At 44.1% G+C, this 16334-nt stretch overlaps 1 protein-coding gene across 1 annotated transcript in view; it reads left to right on the top strand.

Annotated features, from left to right (window-relative positions):
• The window catches only part of LRPPRC (leucine rich pentatricopeptide repeat containing), a 179083-nt gene that overhangs the window by 134812 nt on the left and 27937 nt on the right, over positions 1 to 16334 (top strand). Inside the window, exons 26-30 of the mRNA XM_069768609.1 lie at positions 2588 to 2656; positions 3847 to 3937; positions 5262 to 5404; positions 6849 to 6924; positions 9710 to 9836. Coding sequence (XP_069624710.1) covers positions 2588 to 2656; positions 3847 to 3937; positions 5262 to 5404; positions 6849 to 6924; positions 9710 to 9836 — 506 coding nt within the window. The remainder of the gene's footprint in view (positions 1 to 2587; positions 2657 to 3846; positions 3938 to 5261; positions 5405 to 6848; positions 6925 to 9709; positions 9837 to 16334) is intronic.

Raw genomic sequence — 16334 nt, 5'->3', positions numbered from 1 at the left:
CTTAGTGTGGCACATACACTCAATGCAAAGATTCAGTCAACTTCTCCCCTTTTTTATCTGGTTTCCGGTTTGATTTTCAGATTTCCCACACCTGTTACTTGCCACAGGTGAGTTTGTATGTGCATCACATCATTGAAACAAAGTTGTTTATCCACAATTTTGGAAAGTTGCCAAAAATTTTGTCCTGCTCATATTTGGGGTTTAGTGTGAAATTATGTCCAATTTGCCTTGAATTGTGCATAACAAAACGTGTAATTGCATTCATTTTCTGGGAGAACTACTTCATTTTCTGGAACAATTTCTAGGGTGCCAACATTTTTGGGCATGACTGTACAATGTATATTGTGTGTGTGCAGCTTTGTGTGCTGGGCTCCAGCATGTTGAGAATTGTGGTGCCTTTTATGTGTTCAGACACTCTTAAAAGCTTCTCTATAGTCCAATATCTTATAGATATCATGTGAGTGTCAAGTTTATTTTTGCTTAGCTCTTATAGATGGAGCACTTGAACCCTTTTTGTGTGGGGTTTTTGAAGAATCCCTCTAGTCCGTAGAAATTAAGCTTTGGGAAGGCCAGTGGAAGGCAAGAAACCTGTCGGCTGCAGTCAGCAGGTTCTGTGTCCACCATGATGGACAAAACCCAAATTACCACCATAAAAAAAGGGACGGTTCTCTTCCTCTGTGCTGATGTTCCTTCAATATTTAATTGTATTCATCGCGATGTCTGCATATATACATTTCTGATAGCTACGCAATTTTCCCGGGTAGATTTTTTTTTTTTAAAGGTGAACTTGACTCTTAAGTTAGATAAGTATAGCGCAGAACTGAAGAGATTGCTTCTCATGCAGCCTGGCAGCCGGGCTCGGATGTTTGTAATTCACTCAGATGTAAGAGATAAGCTACAAATATGGACTGCTGTGCAAGCCAAGGAGATTTAGTTAATCTGACCTAGATGTTCTTTTGATGATTGAGACCCTGTCCGAGCGCAACAGTTCTCAATATCAAAATGAAATGCAAGGATATCTGGCGTCCTCGTCGTTTGTCCTTGTAATGACAGCCTTTTTCAATCAGCCGGGAACAAGAGGGAGATTTAGTATATTAAGTTGTGCGGCTTTGCGGCTCTTTAGATCATTGGCATTTGAATCTGCGATGATATTGAAAGTTGTCAGTGAATGTAACTCCTGTCTCTTCGGGAGCAGGATTAGCATGAAGTGAGACCAACTTTTACTGCGGAATTGTATTTGCCGCCGGTCACCCTCAGTGCCTTTTCTGCTAGGTCAAAACTCTCGAGACGTCTTCGAATTGATGTCGTCCGACGTATGGGTCGTTTTACTAATTGTTGTTGTCTCTGAGGCCTCTGTAATAAATTAGATGCAATTAATGGGCAAAATGTTATATTCTACAGAGCTATTTTCATTTTCGCTATTATATAAAGCAAAAGCATGTCCTCGCCTATTCAAGAAAATAGGCATCTGTGTTGCATCCGTAAGTTGTCCATTTGTTTGTGTGGTCGGTGGCTTTTAGAAAGACCTGACCACAGGTCGCCCCAAAGCACAAACAGTCTGTGTGTCTCTATGATGAGGAACTTGTTAGTGCTTCGGGGCCTGTGGGCAGGTCTTTCCTTGGTTTCTCTGGCTTAGAGAAGGAAGATAAGACTCTGCCTACAGTCCCGCCCTGGAGCACGAGCATATCATTAACTGAAAACTTCTAACACTGTTTACACAAGAACCACAAGACTGATTTATTCACCTCAGGCATCATTTTAATCAGTTTAACAGCGGCAACCTGACAAAGCCTGAAATTAACTTCGCAAAATCATGCTTATAGGTTCACTTTGAGGGAAAGTTCACACTTGGCGTTTTTGCTGTTTTTTTTTTTTCCTGCAGCAAAACCTGATCTTCTTGGCAGGAAAGAAGCTGCGTCAAAAACACAGGTTTTGGTGCATTTTTTTTTTCTTTGTCCATGCTAATGTCCTTGAATTTTCAGCAGCAAAAACCAGCAAAAAATGATATCTGTGTTTTTGCTGCGTTTTTTTCAACACCCATTCAAGTCAATGGGTGAAAAACGCTGAAAAGTGACATGCTCTATGTTCAAAAAACGCAGCAAAGCACAAAATAGTGATCACACAAAAAATCAATGTGTGTGCATGAGGTTTCTGAAATCTCATAGGCTTTGCTGGTACTGTAAAAAGCAGCTGAAAATTAGCATAAAAAAGGCAGCAAAACGCCCTGTGTGAATTAACCTAAGTAAAGATAGTGATATTAAAAAAAAAAAAAAAAAACGAAGATGTGTAAAAAAAAAATATAAAATATCAATAAATATACACACACACACACACACACACACACACACACACACACACACACACACACACACACAGTATATACACACACTAGCAAAAAAAATAAATAAATCTATTCAACATTTTGTGATTACTTTTTTCCTTTAAAACCATGGTTTTCCTCTATGGATGGTCATATAAAAAAAATAATCATTGCAATAATAAACCTTTCTCAGAGTTCTCTCTTATGACTTTGTTATGTGAAAGCAGAACATTAGGTGAGATTATTTTTTTTTCCCTTCTGCTTTAGACCCCCGGCTTGAGGGCACACCCAGGCAAGATGAGCTGGTTTGCTGATCGGTGCATCAGAACGAATCAGGTAATGTGATATATTGACAATTTTAATACCAAGTACAGTATTTGGTGAGTTTTTTACCTCAGTATTTGTAAGCCAAAACCAGTAGCAGTTGATACAGAAGTGGTGATGTGTTTCTATTATACTTATCCTCTGATTCTCCCTCTCCTGTTTTTACAAATACTGAGGTAAAATACTGACCAAATACTGAACGTGTGAACGTTGCTTTAAGGTGAGTACTATTCATAAGTCTGTCGAGACGCAAGCATCCTCCAGTAAAAAAATTTTTTTAAAAGTACCACTGTTTTTACATACTTTTAACCCCTTTCCGACATCAGGTGTAATAATACACCAATGCCGGACTCCCCTCCCTTTGATGTGGGCTCCGGGCCCTGAGCCCACATCTTTCCCGACACGTCAGCTGTTTTGAACAGCTGACCTGTGCCTCTAACAGCCGCGGGTGGAATCACGATCCACCCATGGCTGTTAACTAGTCAAATGCCGCTGTCAATCTCTGACAGCGGCATTTAATGCACGCTTCCGGCAAGCGCACCGGGGAGATCTCGCCCATCGATGACCCCATCACGTCACCTATGGGTCGGCATAACAACCAGAGGTCTCCAGCAGACCTCTATGTTTGTCATTGCCGGATTGCTTTGAGTGCCGTCTGGTGGTCGGCGCTCATAACAAGTGAGCAATTCTGCTATATACAGGCGATCAGATTATGGCAGCTTCTAGTCTCCCATGCAGACTATTGAAGCATGTCAATGTGAAGCAGCCACTGATTGGCTGCAGGGATCACGTGACATTGCTCTGTGAGATCCAATGCTGACACCACATGGAACCACATCAAAGGAGGAGTGTAAGTGATACTAATTTACAAGGGGGAAACATAGGGATTGAGAAGGGGTTGTCTGAGTAGTGGACAACCCCTATAAGCTGGTCATTTCTGATGCTGCGAAAGGACCAAAAAGTAGACTCCGTCAAGAACCAGGTTAGCATCAGAACTGGAGCTGCCGGGGGATCAGCGAGGGGGGATTACTACTTTTATTTATTTCAACTACCCTGAAGCCATTTACAATTTTTTTTTTTAAACCCCGTGACCATCCCTTTAAGTGAATGTTTGCTTGGGAAGGTGAGTACTCTTATATGCTAATGTTACATTCCCTATCCATTATCTGAAATTCTTCTTGTTTTTTTTTTCTGTTTTACAGGTGGATTTGTTGGAGAAGTGTGTTGAAATCTCTCGGAAACTATTCGGCTCTGATCGAGAGGACATGTACTTTCATCTCTTTAAAATATATGGCAAGTATTATTTTATTATTACCTCTTTTCATTGCCTTTAAATGTCTACAATTACATACACACTCAGTCTGTCACTTGCAGATGTATCTTTTCTTACCTTTCTTATTAGAGAAGGTATCTGGAAAAGGAAAAAAAAAAGTCCCTAATCACGAGCAGGCAGGTAGTTGCTAACTACCTGCCTGTTGTGATCAGCACCGTTATTCGCTGGCACAGACCGCTCCTGCCGGAGAATCAGCTGTTTTTGCCGATGTCAGCAGGGAGGTGGATCCTTTTCTGCTCCGCTCTGTTGACAGGGTGGGACTGCTGATGTCATTCTGATTGAAAGCCGAATCCCTAACTGGAAGAGCCAGCTGTCTATCAACATGACATCGGTAGTCACGCCCCGTCACCTGGAAGAGAGAAAGCTGCTCTGTTGACAGGGAACAGTTGAATCGCCAGCAGGAGCGGTCAATGACGGGCAGGTTGTTGCTTCTGTTAGTAACTACCTGCCTGTAATTTTTTTTTGTTGTGGTTTTTACAAAGTCCTGGACCACACTTTTATCTCAAGATATCCTGAGAAAATGTCTAATACTCTGTCGGGAGACGTTTATGCTGCATGTATCTATGGGGCCACCCAGTTGTTTTACTAGTATGTTGTGATATTGTATTGTATTTGTCCTTAATCAAATAGAAGCGGGAAAGGTATGTCCACATGATGTCTATCTCTGGTGGTTTCTACCTAGAATCCTCCCCCTGAAAAAGCCGCAAAAATTACCATAATACACAGCAATGTGAAAAAACAGGGAAACAACTGTGCACATATTCTCTTATGCCGCTTCTTAACTGAGTCAGGATTCGGAAACCCATGAAGTGGTTGAAATAAGTAACATGTTCATTCTTCAGGCTTTCTTCCCAATGGAAGAGCATATAGCATTAAATATGGCAGTGGCACCTCTGTCATCAGAATCATGGCAGAGCCGCCTTAGGAACACGACCAATGGCATCTTCCTAAAGTGGCTTCACTTGGATTTGAAAAACATGGCTGCTTTCTTCCAAAAAGAGCGCCACCCCTGTCCATGGGTTGTGTCTGGTAATGCAACCTGGCTTCATACAGTTCAGAGGAGCTGAGCTGTAATGTCACACTCCTCCTTATGTGTTAACGTCTTGGTGTTCCTTGCAATGTTAGATGTGTATGTCGGCTCCAGCTCCCCTGACGGAGGCCCGATGTGTCCTTTTTGACCTCAGTAGGGCCAGTATGTATCAGTATTCGCTGCTTGTTTTTGCATCTGTTCCTATTAGCAATTGCCTTTCCATTTATTATTTTCCTATGTCTTTTGTGTTACAGATAAGAATAACGACTGGGAAAAGACGCAGAGCGCATGGAGCAAAATGCAGGAGGAAGGCGTTGTACCCCAGGAGACTACGCTGAACCTGCTAAAAAACATATTTAAGAAAAATGGGCAAGATGCTAATATACATGTATCAGAGGTAGTTATCCTCCATTCTTCAAAATTCGTCTAGTGGTTAAATGTCCACGGTTAGACTAAGAAGGTCCAAAATGGGAAAACCCTATTATTGTCAGGTGCTTGGTTATTAAAAGGGATTTTCACAGAAGCCATGTCTATTGCCTATACACATAATAGGGGGATAAATGTGTGATCTCTGAGAGTCTGACTGCTGAGATCTTTACTTATCATGAGAACGGTAGTCCCAAAGTCTCCTGTGTGCATGGAGCTGTTGTGAGCATGTGCGACCCTGCTCCATTCACTGTCTGAGCTTACTTGAGGCGACTCTGCCGGGCTCCGCTAACTTGGGTGACTCTGCCGGGCTCGGCTAACTTGGGGCAACTCTGCCGGGCTCGGCTAACTTGGGGCGGCTCTGCCGGGCTCGGCTAACTTGGGGCGGCCCTGCCGGGCTCCGCTAACTTGGGGCGGCCCTGCCGGGCTCCGCTAACTTGGGGCGGCCCTGCCGGGCTCCGCTAACTTGGGGCGGCCCTGCCGGGCTCCGCTAACTTGGGGCGGCCCTGCCGGGCTCCGCTAACTTGGGGCGGCCCTGCCGGGCTCCGCTAACTTGGGGCGGCCCTGCCGGGCTCCGCTAACTTGGGGCGGCCCTGCCGGGCTCCGCTAACTTGGGGCGGCCCTGCCGGGCTCCGCTAACTTGGGGCGGCCCTGCCGGGCTCCGCTAACTTGGGGCGGCCCTGCCGGGGCTCCGCTAACTTGGGGCGGCCCTGCCGGGGCTCCGCTAACTTGGGGCGGCCCTGCCGGGGCTCCGCTAACTTGGGGCGGCCCTGCCGGGGCTCCGCTAACTTGGGGCGGCCCTGCCGGGGCTCCGCTAACTTGGGGCGGCCCTGCCGGGGCTCCGCTAACTTGGGGCGGCCCTGCCGGGGCTCCGCTAACTTGGGGCGGCCCTGCCGGGGCTCCGCTAACTTGGGGCGGCCCTGCCGGGGCTCCACCAACTTGGGGCGCCTTTGCCGGTGCCACTGAACTCACTCATTGGCAGCAGCATCATCAGCACTGCATACAATAAGGCATCTGAGACTGCGCTAGACCCAGGGTGGGTGAGTAAAGCAAGGTTTGTTTTTAAAGGCAAACAGCAGCCAAAGGGAAAAGATTTTTCCAAAACTGAAAACCCTGGAATTTAGTGCATCAACAATTGGGAATTGGGAGGAAAAAAATGAAATATTGGGGTGGACTGGGTAATGCATACCCCATTCCCTTTGTCCTTTCCCTTCCCTCTGTTGAACTAGATGGATATTTGTCTTTTTTTTCAACCATTGTAATTTCACCTACGGAGCCGTTCAGTGACCTTGATATTTGGAGGTCTTTTATAAATTTGTGCTATTTCAACATGTTTGTTGTATTTTTATTAGTACACTCAACACAAGCCACCAATATTACACTGTTATTATTGTTATTATTATTTTTCATTTTAGATTGAACATAGTGCTAAGTCAGTCAGTGGAGCTGGTAAAAGAGTCATAGACCTATGTAAGGATGGACAGATCACAGGTAGGTTTTACTTCTTTTTACTTTGTATAGTTGCTGATCCCGTCTGTCACGTGCAGTCCTATGTAAGAGCAGCAGGGTACAGCTCTTCACTGTGAGCCAGAAGGCATGAAAATGTCTGCCTTTTACCTTGTAGCTCTGGAAGAATACAGCGGACTCATACAGAGGTGTCCTACCATAACTCGTATCTTCGCATATCCTGAGATGATCCAGCAGTTGATGTTGATATTCTTCTGGGAGATGCTAGTGATTGTGATAATGTATATTTGCTCTGTAAAGTGTTGCTCCATCCTTAGGGCGATGATTGATAGACTGGCTTGTACACCTGTATTCCCAGCATCCTGGAGGGGCCGCTCCCATTGTGCATCCATTATAAGTAGGCATCCAGAGTGTTTTTGCAGGTGTCCTATTAGTCAGAAGGCTCCATCTGTCATATGCTGCTCTTCGGTTCTGACGACGGAGGTGCCACTGCCATATTTCGCCCTTGTATAGCACAGCATGTTCAAATTAGGAGGTTTACCATGATTCTGATCCCTACTATTCCTGACTACGGGCACCTCTATTCACCTGTGCGCGATCTCCGTCAGGATTGAATGATGGTCATACATGTGCAGTAGCATTTCGTTAAACGAGCGATTTGGGAACAATTATCACTGGGACCCTCATCAATCCAGTGAATGTTTATTACCTGCCCTCTAGATGGGTGATAAATGTATTTGGTGGGATGGCCCTTTGTAATGTGCGTGCAATGAACTCACTCTGGGGTCACCACATGTGACGATCACTAATGGGGAGTGTTATGTGAACACGGCTGAGCCCGGGTATCCTGGTGACATGTATGTGTCTTAACATCTTATGGATTTCAATGGCAATACGTTTATTTAAAGGAAATCGGTCAGTAAGATTAATCCAAAAACCGCATGTATGGGCATGCAGGTCTTTGAAATCCATGGACACCTTTGTATCGGAGCATTTCCCGAGCCTCTGCCTTGCTAGCTTGGTTCCCCACCAGCACCAGCCTATTTAGCTTGATTGATGGGTTCCTGTGTGGTTTCCTTGCGTGAAGTCACACACAGTGTCCTTTCAGTCACAAGAGGCTGCTGCTCGGAAGGGAAAGAACCACAGGAGGCAGAGGCTCGGGAAGTGCTCTAATTTAAAGATGTCCATTGATTTCAAAGACCTGCGTGCTCATATACGCGGTGCTGGGTGGGGAATTGATTTTACTGACCGTTTTCTTTTAGGCAAAGTGAATGAAGCTGAACTGCAGTACCCAACACCACCCATGGATAACAGTGGCGCTAATTTGGGTGAACAAATGTGTGTGTATATAAATGTATATATTTTGTTTTATGCTTTAATGAAGTTGTCCCCTTTCTCACTTTCCCGGGTCCACGCTTACTCTCTGCCACTGCTTCCAGTGTCTGGAATTGGCTGCAGTGCTGATGTCACATCAACAGTGTGGCAGCCAATCGGTGAGCTCAGCAGCTCTGCTCATATAGACTGAATGTCCCCCCTCAGAGCCACTGATTGGCTGCCATGCTGACCACGTGACGTCAGCGCTACGGCCATCAGGAGCAGCGGTGGAGAGTCCTCACCGGACCCAGGAAGGGTGAGTAAGGCACATTTTTACTTTTCATTTATAACAGACTGCAGTTGAGGAGCCAAATTGTCAGAAATGGAACAACCCCCTTTAATTCTGCATTTTATTATAGCTGGTAATATTTAAAAATGTAATTGTCCGTCCTATAACCTGCGTGTGTGGATGAATGGTTAGCTCTACCAACAGGGAACAATAGACGTCCTCGTCTCACTCCATTTGTCCTGGATGTATAGACGCGTCCTCTCTCCTCTGCTGCTCGTGTGATCCGTCTCCTCGTTCCGATCACGGCTTTGATGCTTACATGTGCCGCAGTCTGGATTACGGTGTCAATGACGTGTTTATTGCCGCACTGTCTCGCTCGGGGGGCTTATCTGTATGAGATGCTTGGCTACCGTTTTTTTACTATCACAAATTTTCTTTTCAGAAACTGACAGATTTTGTGAATATGTGAAATAAAACTGTTAATCAGTCACAGAAGCGCTGGAAGGAGGTTTTTTTTTTCTTTTTCTTAAAGATTGTAAAGAAATCTTCCTAGAGCTGTTTCTATAGAAAATCATGCGGCACGTAAAAACGGATCACAATTTTCGTAGTGTCCTCTCAATCTCAGCCAAAATCTGTGTTTGATATAATTAGAATACTGAGCCAACGTTGTATCCTGGTCTACATGACTGATCATCGTCCATCCATCTGATAAGTGATTTAGTTCCTTATGTGGTACAGTCAGCGCTGCGCTTGGCTTCTTCAGATATCCAGCACCATAAATCTGAGGTCCTTGTATACGAGTCGACCGACTGCACTAAAGAACCGCCAGTTAGTAAATAGTTAGCGATCAGCGGTCGTTTAATACAACGGTTAACTGTGTGCACTGACCAAGATCCAACAGATCGTTCAGTGCACAAAGGCAGCTATTTGTTCTCGGCAGCGCAAGACTTCTTTACACAGGATGAAGTGCTGCCGAGAACGATGATCGATCATTTCACCCAACATAACAAGCATTTGGATTGCTCATCTCGTGCTCGGATCGGTTTAGACGGCAAGATTATCGTGAAACGGGCATTTGACATAATAATCCTGCAGGGTAAATGCTTCTTTGGAAGTTGAGCGGCCCTTAACGTTAACGTTTGCTTCATTCAATTCTAATAAAAATGTTTTAGCCATGTTTTTTTTTTTTTTTTTTTTTTTTTATAGAAGCATTCTCCGTGTTTCAGGACGCCGAGCAGAATAACGTCCCATTAACAAACAGAACGTACACAAGTCTTATTAAAGCGTTGTTGGACAACGGCTTGCTGAAAGAAGCAGCTGAAGTGGAAGCTGTGTAAGTATGTGGGGTGGACGATGTGGACGCATAAAGACGCCCAATTTTTCTGCTTCTGTTTAATCCTGATTGTGCTTCTATCTAGACTGTGACCCTACGCGTTATGACGTATGGATGTCAGACTGGTGACCCTCCTTAAGACACACCGCCCCACCCCCACCTTATGATCCAGACTTACTACAGCAAATGCTTGAAAAAAATCAAAAATCCATAAAGATCGGCTACTTTCTTGGATGCTCCATTTTGAACCTTTGCTGCTGATTTTGCCGCAGATTTGCATTACACAGATTGAAATCCACTGTGCAGATCTGCCACATAAACTGACATGCAGCGGATAAAAAATCCACACCGCAAGTCCACTTCTGCTTCTGATTTTCATGTGTGTAAGGTTATTGGAACTCTAGCGATGATTTTGCCGTTACGATAATGCTCTTTGGGTTTCTTGGTCTCTTCATTGAGAGACACAGAATCCATGGGTTAATAAGCTGCCACCTGGAGTCTTACACAAAGATTACATCTAGGGAAAAAACGAAGCTGCCTCCTCTCCACCATACCTGTGCAGAGGACACCCAGTTATTCAGTTTAGATTAGTGTAATTCGGAGGCAGACATGGGTCTGAGCGGCAGGAACCTGTCTAAGCCTTCATTACATTCTATGATTAGGCAGGTTAGGAGCTGACCTTTTGCTCTTTCAGGGGAAGTTGACTCCCAAGGGCCAGATTCCTGCCTTGGCTATCCCGGTCCAGTGGTACTTGATTTGTAAGTCACAAGTCAGGACTGTCCTCCCAGGCAGGGTGAGTTCGTGGTCGCCGTACTAGCCCCTTTGGATCTGGGGATCTTGCTTTCGTCTTGGATGCCCTTCAGTCCTCACCTGGAGATATCGATCAGAGTTGTCTCTGAAGGGTGGTCTCTCTTGTCTTTCTCCTTCTCTGGGACATGGTGGGTCGACTCCCTCCTTTCACCTGTAGCATAATTCTCCACCTTAATCTGGAGATTGCTCTCCTTACTTTAGGTACTTTGTGTTTCATCTCCCAGAGAGGCTTTTATTCAATCTGACAGTCAGAGCGGCCAGCTCTACCTGAGTGACACGGGTCCATTCACAGCGTAAAATCTTTCTCATAGCCTCTTCCCCCCCCCCCCCCCCACACTCCCGTTCCCGCCTGCCTCTTCTCCACTCCACACTCTCCCTATTTTTTCCCGATTATTTTTCCTGCTTCTAAAATATGCAAATATTCTCTTTAGAGGGATGGAGAACTAGTGTTAACTGCTGAAACTTTACTCCTAGACCCCTTGTGACCTGTGAGAGACCTTTTGCCCAACCAGATCAGATCTCCTGCTTTCCACCAATGAGTGTCTATAAATGGAGTTTCTGGTAAGGCTTCTTAACCCAAGTAAGGTGGCAAGGTCCTTTTAAAGTATTGATATTGCTAGTTCTAATGGGGGGCACTATAGTTCCCATCCTCTTCCTTTCTAAAGAGCGTTTTTGCAGGTTTACGTTCCCAGAGGAGCATTGCAAGGCTTATAAACCTCTCTATGCCAACTTTGGTGCTTTCTACTTTACCTCTTAACTTCCTGCACGTTGGCATTGGCTCCTGTGATGCCTAGTGTGTGCTGTGACTTGCACTACCGCCTGTATTCAGGGGAGAAAAGGGGTGGCTGTCAGCGTCTCTATGCTGGATATAGCTTTAACGGGATTGTTCACTACTCGGACAACCCCTTCTCATTGTGAATATTTGACCCCCTTCAAATAACACCTGTACTCGCCTCATGTACCAGTGCTGTTCCAGCGGTGTCGGTACTTGCGTTCCTTGGCCCACGTGAGGTTGTCGAGCCCTGTGCTCAATCCTTGGCTCAGAGTCTCTATGCTGGATAAAGCTTTAAAGGGCTTGTCCACTACTCGGACGACCCCTTCTCAGTCTGAATATTTGCACCTTTTAAAATAATAACACCTATACTCTCCTCCCGTGCCAGCGCTGTTCCAGCGGTGTCAGTACTTGCGTTCCTGGACCCACGTGAGGTTGTTGCGCCCCAGAGCCATGCCCTCACTCAGTGCCGTAAATTCAGTTTTGTCTTGCCCACTTTACCACCCAGGAGGCCATACTGGTTGCGCCTCCTCTTTCCCAGAAATACCTTGAGTGTAGTGTTGATAACTTTATGAACCAGTTCAACAAAGGGACTTTTATTACTCCAAAGACTGTAAAGTATAAAACAAGCAGCAGCTTTTACGCGCTCTTCCATATTCTCCTGCTGCCTATACACAGCTGGTCTGTTTCTTGTCAATGGGCTGCAGCAGTGACATCACAGCTACAACACTCGAGGCCAGTGTAGCCAATCAGTACGCTCAGTACTGCACAGGATCTGTCAAAATGTTGAAAAGACTGATCCTGTGCAGATTGTAAAAAACGGGTGCACTGGGTCCGTCTTTCTGACGGACCCGTCGAGGCTATCGAGGCTATGTGCACTTGTTGTGTATGCGTCTTTTCCGCTGCGAAAACGCATACACAACACAAACCAGGTTAAAAAAAAAAATCGCAGTATTCTCACCTACCGGCGTCCCGCGCACCGATGCTCCCGGCAGCTAGCGTTCCTAGTATTACATTGCGAAATCTCGCGAGAAGTCGCGGTCTCACGAGACCGCAACTTCTCGCGAGATTTCGCAATGTATTACTAGGAACGCTAGCTGCCGGGAGCATCGGTGACGCTGCGTGGGACGCCGGTAGGTGAGAATATTGCGATTATTTTTGTTTTTTCTTTATTTTTAACATTATATCTTGTTACTATTGATGCTGCATAGGCAACATGAATAGTAAAAAGAGAAAGAGAGCGCAAAAGAGAATTTCCCTGACGGAATTTCTTCCACACATGCTCAGTTTGAAAAGGCGGGACCCGTCGCTGGATTCCTGCTTTTCACAGTCAGCGACGCATCCTGTGCCCATAGGCTTCCATTGTAGTCAGTGACGGGCAGTGCAGGATGCGTCACTGACCGATTTTCCGACGTGCAGAAAAAAACTTTCCTCTGAGGCCTCTTTCACACTTCCGTCTTTAAGATCCCGTCACAATCCGTCGATTTTAGAGAATGCAAAAAAATTTGCAGGATCCTGCATTTTCTCATAGACTTGTATTAGCGACGGATTGTGATGGATGGCCATCAGTTTCATCCGTCGTGCACTGGATCCTGCGTAAAAAAAAAAAACGGTCCGTCGGGCAGAGAAAACGTTCAGAGGAAAGTTTTTTCTGCACGTTAAAAAAAATCGGTCAGACGCATCCTGCGCTGCCCATCACTGGCTACAATGGAAGCCTATGGGCGCAGGATGCGTCGCTGACTGAAAAGCAGGAATCCAGCGACTGGTCCCACCTTTCCAAACAGCATGCGTGAAATAATTTCCCGTCAGGGAAATTCTCTCTCGCTTGCTCTCTTTCTCTTTTTACTATTGATGCTGCCTATGCAGCATCAATAGTAACAAGATATAATGTTAAAAATAATTTTTTAATTTTTTTTAAAATTAAAAATCGCAGTATTCTCACCTACTGACGTCCTGCGCAGCGATGCTCCCGGCAGCTAGCGTTCCTAGTAATACATTGCGAAATCTTGCAAGAAGTTGCGGTCTCGCAATGTAATACTAGGAACGCTAGCTGCCGGGAGCATTGCTGCGCAGGATGTCGGTAGGTGAGAATACTGTTTGTTTTTTTTTTTGTTTTTTTTTGTTTTTTTTTAACCTGGTTTGTGTTGTGTATGGCTATTTTCACACTTGCGTTTTTTTTTAAATCCGACACAATCCGTTGTTTTTTGAGAATGCAGAATCCTGCATTTTCCCATAGACTTGTATTAGCGACGGGAGTGTGAAATAAGCCAGAATGTTTTCTCTGCCCGGCGGATCGTTTTTTTTTACGCAGGATCCAGTGCACGACGGATGAAACAGATCCGTCACAATCAGTCGCTATTATAAGTCTATGAGAAAATGCAGGATCCTGCGTTCTCAAAAATCTACGGATTGTGACGGGAGCTGAAAGACGGAAGTGTGAAAGAGGCCTTAGCTTATGAATTAATGAGAGTTAAGATGACAACACCTCTAACTTCCGTTATTTAAAGAGATACTCCTGTTTTAAGTGAAGGCACGTAGTATCGATACGTCAGTCTTTTTTTTGTGGTAGTTGGCTGGGAATCGTAGCACTACTTCTCTACAGGGGAATGGGGGGCTGTACTGGATACCCCGCACGTAGATGGCTGGCAGCAACTCTGTGGAGGGAAAAGTTATCAGGGGCTGTATCGCTGTACCGGTATTGCTCATATTTCGGAGTAATCCAGGTCTGGACTCATGGTGGCACATGTTGGCCCTTTAAGAATGAATAATCATTTCTGCCTTTTTTTTCCCCCAGACATATAAGGTTTGGGGGCACCATAGCCGATTTGCGGCATGTCTAATGACTTTCATGTCTTCCGAGGGCCCTGAAATTAGATGTAGTAGTACTGGAATGAAAGATTAGGTCTGTAATAGTGGCTAACATCTATTTAATCACACTGAAGATTGAAAGATTGGGGAAAGTAAATTCCACGTTACATGTAATTTACAGCCTTCCTGCGCGAAATGTTGATTTAAGGCCCTTGACAGATGGGGACCCAAGTAAGAAGTGGAACTGAGCAATGAGTGCTTAGGCCGGGATTAAGAGGATTGCTCCGTCCAGTAAGAAAATCCCGTGTCCAATGACTATTGCTGACCCCCCCCCAGGGGCTGAAAGTGACTGAGAGAGAGGGGGCACCGTCCTATTCCGTCCTCCACAAAGGATTTTGCACAGATTGATGAGAATAATTTAGCAGCGCCCCCGCTTACTTCTCAATCTGCTCAGCGCATAAGTTTGAGTAGGTAGAATAGACTGCTCAGTTGGCCAGCCTCAAGACGATCAGGGCGATTTATCTTGATTGTTGATATTCTAAATGACAATGACCTCGTAATCCCTCGCTACTCTCACTGCTTTCTCCGCCAGAGGAGATTGTTTTGCCTTTTTTTTTTTTTTTTTTCTTGTTAATCTAGAAATGAACTTTTGCGAAAGTTACGCCCGGATTTCATTAGTGGTCGGGTGCATTTGGCAGATGCTCGAAAACAGATGCCGTTGCAAGCTAGACCCTCTCTTTCTTAATTTGAAAGCTCTCGCCCCGGCTTTTCCGATAGACTTTTGATGCGCCATCTTAGTGCAGAAAAAAAAAATTGCTGGAAAATGAATGAGCAAAAAAAAAAACAAAATAAAAATTGCTTACGGTAATTCACTTTACGGCACCATTTTAGTGCAGAGAAAAAAAATTGTTAAAAATTGAATCGTAGCGAATAAAAAATATATTGTCGAAGTTTACTTTACTGCATCGACTTGTGCAATAAATAAATATCAGAGTGAAAAAGTGATTGGAGGCTAAATTGTTGTTAGTATGACTTTATTTAAATGTAATAAAAAGTTTATGGTTTAAAAAATATATATATAAATATATATACATATAGCACCAAAAAAAAAATTGAGTGGAAAAATATATATATAGCTTACCTTACTACACCATGTTAGTACAGAAAAAAAGTCGGAGGAGAAAAGAAAAAAATGTATATATTTAGTTTGCTTTACTGCACTTATCTTAGCGCAGAAAATTTGCTAGAAAATGAATCAGAGCGAGAAAGTTACCGTATGTATTGCTCAGTTTACTTTACTGCACCATGAATGTGTGGAGAAAAAAAAATATAAATATATATATATATATATATATATATATATATATATTTTTTTTTTAAATGTATATGTGTGTATGTATGTATAAAAAATATATATACAGTACAGACCAAAAGTTTGGACACCTTCTCATTTCAAGATTTTTCTGTATTTTCATGACTATGAAAATTGTACATTCACACTGAAGGCATCAAAACTATGAATTAACACATGTGGAATTATATACAGTCATGGCCAAAAGTATTCACACCCCTGCAATTCTGTCAGATAATACTCAGTGTCTTCCTGAAAATGATTGCAAACACAAATTATTTGGTGTTATCTTCATTTAATTTGTCTTAAATGAAAAAACACAAAAAGAATTGTCCTAAAGCCAAATTGGATATAATTCCACACCAAACATAAAAAAGGGGGTGGACAAAAGTATTGGCACCTTTTGAAAAATCATGTGATGCTTCTCTAATTTGTGTAATTAACAGCACCTGTAACTTACCTGTGGCACCTAACAGGTGTTGGCAATAACTAAATCACACTTGCAGCCAGTTGACATGGATTAAAGTTGACTCAACCTCTGTCCTGTGTCCTTGTGTGTACCACATTGAGCATGGAGAAAAGAAAGAAGACCAAAGAACTGTCTGAGGACTTGAGAAACCAAATTGTGAGAAAGCATGAGCAATCTCAAGGCCTCAAGTCCATCTCCAAAGACCTGAATGTTCCTGTGTCTACCGAGCGCAGTGTCATCAAGAAGTTTAAAGCCCATGGTACTGTGGCTAACCTCCCTAGATGTGGA

Source organism: Ranitomeya imitator, chromosome 5 (genome assembly GCF_032444005.1).
Source record: "Ranitomeya imitator isolate aRanImi1 chromosome 5, aRanImi1.pri, whole genome shotgun sequence".
Classification (NCBI taxonomy): domain Eukaryota; kingdom Metazoa; phylum Chordata; class Amphibia; order Anura; family Dendrobatidae; genus Ranitomeya; species Ranitomeya imitator.
The sequence above is the reverse complement of the archived record's forward strand: the minus strand, read 5'-3'. Positions and strand labels throughout refer to the sequence as shown.